Below are 10021 nucleotides of genomic sequence, written 5' to 3' on the forward strand. Positions count from 1 at the left end.
ATCAGATTCGAGAACCAGACAGAACTGTTGTATAAATACATATATATGCAAACAGTTTTCATTTTAAAAGTTTTGATGTGTTAATACTAGCCACAACAACAAATATCAAGTTTTAAGATGACAGTTTTTCATTCAGATGCAGATCTTCTTTATCAATATACTCTGTATGTTCGTAATAAGCGACAATGTAAATGACATATGAAATCTTGACCATCTCCTGCTTTGTTTAAATGGATGGTTTATGGATTATTTTACATAATTTTTGTTTTCTGATGTATCTTGACCTGCACGACTTTTTGATCAATATTTTTCGAGCTGGTCTCATAAACAAATAAATAGCAACATCAGAATTACTATTTAAATTTTACTGACGAATATAATCTTAACAGCCTTTTGTTTGTTCATATTAACACATATAATGCATGGCTTTTATGATGGTTATTTTGGTGGTTCTTATCTAAAAATGGTTAAAGCAGGTGTATAAGAGAAGCTTTCACACTGTAGAATTCAGACTAACAAATGTGCTCACATTTTCCATATGATAAATTGCTGTGTCACGCAGCAACACAGCCAGTATCATGTCTTTGTCTCTTTATTGCCAACAGACTGAGACTTCACACTGGTAAACATGCTTTGTCATTGTCAACCAGCTGATTTCTTTAAATCTGAATGCATGGTGGTGATGACTGACATCACTTTTGCAAATTATTGCAGAATATTGTCCCATGATATTATATAACACACAGGTTGTTGCTCTTCAGGATCATACGCATTGTTGAAAATCTGATATTTGTTAGATAAATTAGATTAGAAAAAAATGTGCTAAATTGTCTGTATAATAGGCCTATGTGAACATAATATTAGAAAATCATGTTTAACTGTTCTAAAACTTTGTTGACATCTATTATCTTTTATTGTTTATAATATATGAATAATGCGACCAGACTTGTGATATGGCCTTGATTAAATCTGCCATATAAAAGGCTTATACCTGTAGGTTGCAAAATCTTGTTATTTGCCACTGCTGACGACTGCATATTAACAATCAATAAATAACATCACCATGAATAAAATAGTACTTATATTACACAAATTATGTCGCTAATTATCTAGTAAGAAACAAAAAAGACAACAAGTTACTAGACCTGTGAGCTGGAACATCCTTGAAATATGTAAAAAAATAAATACAATTCGTTTTCCATTGACGCAAACTTTATTCCCAACCGTATATATTGTTTGATTACTCCAGTTAGATCACAAGACAGTGTAAATGTTCATTTAATGATTTTTAAAATACTTTATCTTACAAAATGTCAACAGAGTGTGGTGTCACATCATTACTCTGCACTTTTTGATTGGTTGCTGGTTTCAGTTCCACTGACGCAGCATCATGAGCGTATAAAAGATGAACGCGCTCCTTCATTTCACTCACAGCTTCAGGAAGATCCGGAGAGGTTCTTGCTTCAACAGTGATTGAACGGAACTTCGATCTCGTCGAAATTGTTTTTGTTCCAGCGATATTGGTAATACAACAGTAAATCCCGCAGAGATGGAGACTTGTCAGATCCGCCAGAACTACGACAGCGACTGCGAGGCTTTGATCAACAAGATGATCAATCTGGAGCTTTACGCTGGATACACCTACACCTCCATGGCAAGTGTTTATTATAGATAATCACTCTTCTGTTTGAATCGGATCTCTCCGTTAACTACGTAAAATTAATGTTTGGGTTATTAAAAGTATCTGGGTTGTCATACACACGTTTTTATCTATTCAGAATTCAGATGGCAAAAGAAACATAAATAAGTAACACCATAAACAGTTGCATTATACATGAATATGAGTATATATGAGAATATACATATATGAGATTAATCATGACTAAAGCCAGAGCTCTGCTTATCTCTCTTGTTTATTTATTGAATAGCTGTTTAATATGGTAACGCTTTCTTTTACAACCCGCAAAGTACCGCGTAAGTACAGTGAAATTACAGTGTACCTTTCTGTACGTACTGTGTAAGTATAATGAACGTATGTGTAGGTATAAGGGAACAAACCGTAATGCTTGGGTAAAAAGGGGGTAACAACCAGATGTTCATCACGAAAATTACCGCGTAAGTACAGTGAAATAACGGTGTACTTTTCTGTTCCTATAGTGTAAGTATAAATAACGTTTACGCAAGTATAAGGGAACAAACTGTAATGCTTGGGTAATAAGGGGGTAACAACCAGATATTCAGCATGAAAGGTACCGCGTAAGTACAGTGAAATAACGGTGTACTTTTCTTTAAATTGCAAAAGAACAAACCATAATGTTTGCGTAAAGGGGAGTAACAATAAGATATTCATCATGCAAAGAAGTATATTAAGTTTACGATGTACATTTCTTCAAGTATTGTATACATATAAAGAATTATGCAAGGATGGTGACAACCTATTGCTATCTGCAAATGTACTGTACATGCAACTGCGTGAGTACATTAGTATTCTTATTCAGTGCTTGGGTTTTTTATGGGGTGTTTAATGAATAAAAGGTTTACAACCTGTGAAATTATAAACCCTTATTGTATACTGTATGTATTTTAAATCTGCAATTCAATATAAAATATATTTCCATACACTACTTACCTTATGTTCACTCGTCGATCTCACCAAAGCCATCAATGTCTCCATAACTCACTATCAACAAATAACTTTGCATGACATAGGCCTACCGTCAGGATTCAATACAGATTAAAATAGGCTCGCATCTTTACTGCTGTTGCACAGGGGGCTAACAGTTGCATTTCAGTAAATGTATAGCTGATGCTTTATAGAAAAATCTAGTAATTTGGTCTTCAATAAAAACTGCTGCTGTAGTTTACTCTGTTCTTAGTGCTCAAGTATACACTAGTATGTTAAAGTTCAGCTTCTTCCCTCTTTGTTCCCTGTAGTTAAAGGGTAAATACAGTATTTGTTCCCTCCTTGTTCCCTGTTCTTACAGGGTAAATACCACATTTGAGGGTTGTAAATTAAAGTGAAGCTTTGTTCCTCCCTTGTTCCCTGTACTTACAGGGTAAATACCACATTTGAGGGTTGTAAATTAAAGTGAAGCATTGTTCCTCCCTTTTTCCTTGTACTTACAGGGTAAATACCACATTTGAGGGTTGTAAATTAAAGTGAAGCTTTGTTCCTCCCTTGTTACCTCCTTGTTACCTGTACTTACAGGGTAAATACCACATTTGAGGGTTGTAAATTAAAGTGAAGCTTTGTTCCTCTCTTGTTACATGTAGTTAAAGGGTAAATACAACATTTGTTCCCCCCTTGTTCCCTTTAGTTTACAATGTAAAATCTTGAAGGCAGTGAAATAAATATACAAACACACAATATATTTCTTCTTTACTTTGTAACCTTTATTTTAATAAATAAGCATTTTAAAAGACTTCATATTAATCAAACATTGTCTTGTCTATCATTGCCTATACTCATTCATTTTCTCTTCGGCTTTGTCCTTTTGTTAATCTGGGGTCGCCACAGTGGAATAAACCACCATCTTATCCAGCATATGTTTTACGCAGTGGATGCCCTTCCAGCTGCAACCCATCTCTGGGAAACATCCATACACACCCACTCACACACATTCACTACGGATAATTTAGTCTACCCAATTCACCTGTACCGCATGTCTTTGGACTGTGAGGGAAACCGGAGCACCCGGAGGAAACCCACGCGAACGCAGGGAGAACTCCATGCAGAAACCTTCTTGATGTGAGGAAACAGCACTACCTACTGTGCCACCGTGTTGCCACCCAGCTGCAACCCATCACTGGGAAACATCATTACACACTCATTCACACACATACACTACGGACAATTTTAGCTTACCCAATGTCACCACATATTTTTGGACTTGTGGGAGCACCCGGGGGAAACCCACGCTAACATGGGGAGAACATGCAAACTCCACACAGAAATGCCAACTGACCCAGCCGAGGCTCGAACCAGCGACCTTCTTGCTGTGAGGCGATTGTGCTACCCACTGCGCCTGCCTATACTCAAACAGCAAAATAACACATTATTTCCTTCCCCCTTTTTTTCTGGCATCTCTTGCTTGGCTTCCTCTTCTGCTCTTCTCAGCTTCCACTGAGGACTCTGATGGTGAGTGGCTGATGAAATCCCATGGGTCTTGCTGCTCTGCATTTATATAAAATATATGAACAGACAGAAAGGCTTTTAGTAAGCTATAGACATGTTTATTTTGCTGTTTAATGTGTGTGTAGTGGTTGTCCAACAATTTCACACACTAAACATTTACAGATACCATACAGACACTATACATTACTATCAAACAAAAGTACTATCATCAGATCATATGGGAGATTGTGATCATTTATAGTGATAATAATTAAAGCGCAGAGGGGAAAAGGCTTATATAGTAGGCTACTGTGCTAAAGTCCTAGACAAACGTTACTAGTAATTGGGTGGGGGGGTATTGATATATTAAACTGGCATGCTACAGAAAATATCAATTTACATTTCCAAACATTAATTTTGTCATTAACTTTGCTTTAAATAACGTATAAAGGGAGAAAATCGTCTGCACAGTCAGTATGACAACAGCCACAGAGATCTGACCTGCTCATCATCCAGTCTTTCTGGAATGACATGAAGAAACTAAATCCATAGGAACTTTGGCAACATCTCTAAGATGTGCAAAGTAAACGACAGTAAACATTGGTAAATATTCGCTGCTGGCCATTTAGATTCGGCCATGAACTAACGTTAATGTTACGCTAAAAACAAATGAAACAAAATAAATATAATCTGGTTAATGCACAATTTCTAATCGTAACAATAGCCTTATTTACTGACAACGATTTACTCACATGTGTTACATGGTGACAAGACGGAGCAATTCCAGACGTCCCAAAAGTCTGGCAAAACCTCGTGGCGTGCTGCTGCAGTTTGATTCGGATCTTTAGAGGCTTCTTGATTCACAACTCGTTTGAATCAACGAATCAGTAGGCGCGTACCTGAAGTGATACAATATCGCGAGATGGATTCAAATGCACACAGAGCTGTCTGTTGTTCTCGCGATGTTTGATGTCACACTGATCGGTTTGTTGAAGACGAATCGATTCAACTCTCCGTCCTCCATTCCCAGAATTTTCTGTTCACAGCAGTACAAGGACGGCAGCGCGAGGTAAATAAAACAAGTATTTTTATGACGTTATGTACATAAAAGTGTTTGTTTAGGTTTTTGTTTATATCTGATGTTTTTACCTATTTTTAACAATTACACCCTTTTCACAACACTGTTATGACGCGTTTAACGATCATCAGGATCTAAAATCCTTGAGTTTGTTTATATGATTTTTTTTTATAAAATAACATTTATTTGTATTTACGTATGCATTATATAATATGATTACATGTGCGAGGTGTTTCAAACAGTGTCTATGGTCATAAGTAAATTAGAAGCTATTCTCTCTTCTTGCTGGCGTTATCAGTTTCACACTATTTTTTTATTTTTCTAATTGTCGAGACAACACCATCGTAAAGTTTTCATTTTATTTGAGCAAAGAAGATTGTAAAAAAATGTGTTGTAGTTTCCCATTCACTGCGCTGAAATGTAAAAAGGGTCCATAACAGTACATCAACCATATTATGTTATCTTTCACTTTATTTAGGACTAATGATGGGTTAAGACATGTACTTTAATCAAAAACTAACCTTAGGGGTAGTTAACCCAAACGTTACATTTACTTACCATTTAATGAGTGACACAGAATTTAAATATGTACACTGAACTGCAAATAATCTTTACTTCAAAGTCTATACTGCCTGCACATATATTTAAGCCTTTTCCCCTCTGCCCTTTAATTATTATCACTATAAATGATCACAATCTCCCATATGATCTGATGATAGTACTTTTGTTTGATAGTAATGTATAGTGTCTGTATGGTATCTGTAAATGTTTAGTGTGTGAAATTGTTGGACAACCACTACACACACATTAAACAGGAAAATAAACATGTCTGTAGCTTACTAAAAGCCTTTCTGTCTGTTCATATATTTTATATAAATGCAGAGCAGCAAGACCCATGGGATTTCATCAGCCACTCACCATCAGAGTCCTCAGTGGAAGCTGAGAAGAGCAGAAGAGGAAGCCAAGCAAGAGATGTTAGAAAAAAAGGGGGAAGGAAATAATGTGTTGTTTTGCTGTTTGAGTATAGGCAGGCGCAGTGGGTAGCACAATCGCCTCACAGCAAGAAGGTCGCTGGTTCGAGCCTCGGCTGGGTCAGTTGGCATTTCTGTGTGGAGTTTGCATGTTCTCCCCATGTTAGCGTGGGTTTCCCCCGGGTGCTCCCACAAGTCCAAAAATATGTGGTGACATTGGGTAAGCTAAAATTGTCCGTAGTGTATGTGTGTGAATGAGTGTGTAATGTGTTTCCCAGTGATGGGTTGCAGCTGGGTGGCAACACGGTGGCACAGTCGGTAGTGCTGTTTCCTCACATCAAGAAGGTTTCTGCATGGAGTTCTCCCTGCGTTTGCGTGGGTTTCCTCCGGGTGCTCCGGTTTCCCTCACAGTCCAAAGACATGCGGTACAGGTGAATTGGGTAGACTAAATTATCCGTAGTGAATGTGTGTGAGTGGGTGTGTATGGATGTTTCCCAATGATGGGTTGCAGCTGGAAGGGCATCCACTGCGTAAAACATATGCTGGATAAGATGGTGGTTTATTCCACTGTGGCGACCCCAGATTAACAAAAGGACAAAGCCGAAGAGAAAATGAATGAGTATAGGCAATGATAGACAAGACAATGTTTGATTAATATGAAGTCTTTTAAAATGCTTATTTATTAAAATAAAGGTTACAAAGTAAAGAAGAAATATATTGTGTGTTTGTATATTTATTTCACTGCCTTCAAGATTTTACATTGTAAACTAAAGGGAACAAGGGGGGAACAAATGTTGTATTTACCCTTTAACTACATGTAACAAGAGAGGAACAAAGCTTCACTTTAATTTACAACCCTCAAATGTGGTATTTACCCTGTAAGTACAGGTAACAAGGAGGTAACAAGGGAGGAACAAAGCTTCACTTTAATTTACAACCCTCAAATGTGGTATTTACCCTGTAAGTACAGGGAACAAGGGAGGAACAATGCTTCACTTTAATTTACAACCCTAAAATGTGGTATTTACCCTGTAAGAACAGGGAACAAGGGAGGAACAAAGCTTCACTTTAATTTACAACCCTCAAATGTTGTATTTACCCTGTAAGTACAGGGAACAAGGAGGGAACAAATACTGTATTTACCCTTTAACTACAGGGAACAAAGAGGGAAGAAGCTGAACTTTAACATACTAGTGTATACTTGAACACTAAGAACAGAGTAAACTACAGCAGCAGTTTTTATTGATTGAAGACCAAATTACTAGATTTTTCTATAAAGCATCAGCTATACATTTACTGAAATGCAACTGTTAGCCCCCCTGTGCAACAGCAGTAAAGATGCGAGCCTGTTTTAATCTGTATTGAATCCTGACGGTAGGCCTATGTCATGCAAAGTTATTTGTTGATAGTGAGTTATGGAGACATTGATGGCTTTGGTGAGATCGACGAGTGAACATAAGGTAAGTAGTGTATGGAAATATATTTTATATTGAATTGCAGATTTAAAATACATACAGTATACAATAAGGGTTCATAATTTCACAGGTTGTAAACCTTTTATTCATTAAACACCCCATAAAAAACCCAAGCACTGAATAAGAGTACTAATGTACTCACGCAGTTGCATGTACAGTACATTTGCAGATAGCAATAGGTTGTCACCATCCTTGCATAATTCTTTATATGTTTACAATACTTGAAGAAATGTACATCGTAAACTTAATATACTTCTTTATTGTTACTCCCCCCTAAACATTATGGTTTGTTCTTTTGCAATTTAAAGAAAAGTACACCGTTATTTCACTGTACTTACGTGGTACCTTTCATGCTGAATATCTGGTTGTTACCCCCTTATTACCCAAGCATTAGTTTGTTCCCTTATACTTACGTAAACGTTATTTATACTTACACTATAGGTACAGAAAAGTACACCGTTATTTCACTGTACTTACGCGGTAATTTTCGTGATGAACATCTGGTTTTTACCCCCTTTTTACCCTAGCATTACGGTTTGTTCCCTTATACCTACACACACGTTCATTATACTTACACAGTACGTACAGAAAAGTACACTGTAATTTCACTGTACTTACGCGGTACTTTGCGGGTTGTAAAAGAAAGCGTTACCTTTAATATTTTTCTAAAATAAATTTTCTTTCCAACAGGCTCACTACTTCAAACGGGACGATGTAGCACTTAATGGATTTGCCAAGTTCTTCAAGAAGAACAGCGAGGAGGAGCGCGAACATGCTGAGAAATTCATGGAGTTCCAGAACAAGAGAGGTGGACGCATTGTCCTTCAGGACATCAAGGTGTGTTGACAGTGATTTAAACAAAGACTTTTGATGTATAACAATTTTCTGTTTCTTGTGTAATGTGTTCACTGATCTTGTATTTGCTCTTCAGAAGCCTGATCGTGATGTTTGGGACAATGGACTGACTGCTATGCAGTGTGCTCTTCAGCTGGAGAAGAACGTCAACCAGGCTCTGCTTGACCTGCATAAAGTCGCCTCTCAGAAGGGAGACCCTCATGTAAGTTAATGAAGTTTCTCTTCACATAGTCATTGGCCATCTCTCGAGCAAAAAAAAAAAAAAAAGCAAAAACGGTAATAAGTAATTTAGGAAGCTAGTGTTTAAATAATGCTTTGGTCCATGTCTTCACATGGTTCTGCCTATCAATTTGAGGGTTTTGTGTGCCATTGTTCTAAATTCTCTTCTGATGTCTTGTCCAACAGCTGTGGGATTTCCTGGAGACTCACTACCTGGATGAGCAGGTTGAGGCCATCAAGAAGCTTGGTGACCACATCACTAACCTCTCCAAGATGGATGCTGGAAACAACAGGATGGCGGAGTACCTGTTTGACAAGCACACCCTGGACAGCTAAATGCAGACATCAGATCATCTGCATGCTCCAAAGTGGCCCTCTATTTATATGCTGACTGTAAGAGTACAATATGACACTTATGACACAGCTCTTATCCAAAACCATTTCAACTGCTAAAAGGTTTAAAATCAAGTTAATATTATAAAATGGAGCAGTTTTACTTGTTCTGTTAATGTTGTTATCTCTAAATGTACACTGATTGTGTTGGTGAATTTGATGAATAAACCTTTTGGACTGGAATGAAGTGCCTTTTTTCTTTGAAATTGTGTTTTTATTTAACATCTACAGATTAAAGGTTACACAAAAAAATAGTGTTGAAGGAAGTTTTATTATTATTTTTGAAAGGCTTATGAAAATCATCATTAAAACACATTTTAGATCTGTAATGTAAAATCATAGTGACAGAGATACGGTTTAATATAACCATGTTGCATCAAAGCATGAGTCACAAGAGATGTAGCTCCATGTTATCTCACAGAAGTTTGCAGTTGTTGCTGATAAAATGAATTTGCATGTGCTCTAACTTCAGGTATAAAACGGCTTACTTTAGTTCTGGTATTCACTAAGTGGAAACCATCTACAGTAGCTTTATGCATGAATTACAGTGCTGAAAGATTATTATCCTTTTGAATGTGCAATCATTTATTTACAGCTAATTAATTTTATGACTAAACATTTTATAATGGACTGACTTTTTTTATTGTGAGACGGGAGCATGTATACCATGTGCTTATGGAAATAGTTATTGCATAATTATATGCCAGATTGCCTTATGTAGTGCCTTGTTTTGTCTTTTTAACAGAAAACAACACTAATGCAAGAAGGACCTGCTTTCTTTATTCACAAATGCAAATGATTCAAATCTACTTCTAACTTTAATCAGTGGTTGAATGAGGTAAAACTTTGCAAATCTGTAAAATTAGTGAATGATTAAAAAAACCTCTGGCGACGCAGTGGCGCAGTAGGTAGTGTT

The 10021-nt window shown here is 36.8% G+C and overlaps 1 protein-coding gene across 1 annotated transcript; it reads left to right on the forward strand.

Moving 5' to 3' along the window:
• The first annotated feature begins 1426 nt into the window (after positions 1-1426).
• fthl28 (ferritin, heavy polypeptide-like 28) lies at positions 1427-9288 on the forward strand. Its single transcript, NM_001113659.1, is given in 4 exon segments — positions 1427-1654; positions 8329-8475; positions 8570-8695; positions 8899-9288. Coding segments are annotated over 4 exon segments (528 nt in total). The 5' UTR covers positions 1427-1549; the 3' UTR covers positions 9049-9288.
• The last annotated feature ends 733 nt before the right edge of the window (positions 9289-10021 follow it).

Source organism: Danio rerio, chromosome 3, assembly GCF_052040795.2.
Source record: "Danio rerio strain M-AB ecotype USA chromosome 3, GRCz13ab, whole genome shotgun sequence".
Taxonomy (NCBI): Eukaryota; Metazoa; Chordata; class Actinopteri; order Cypriniformes; family Danionidae; genus Danio; species Danio rerio.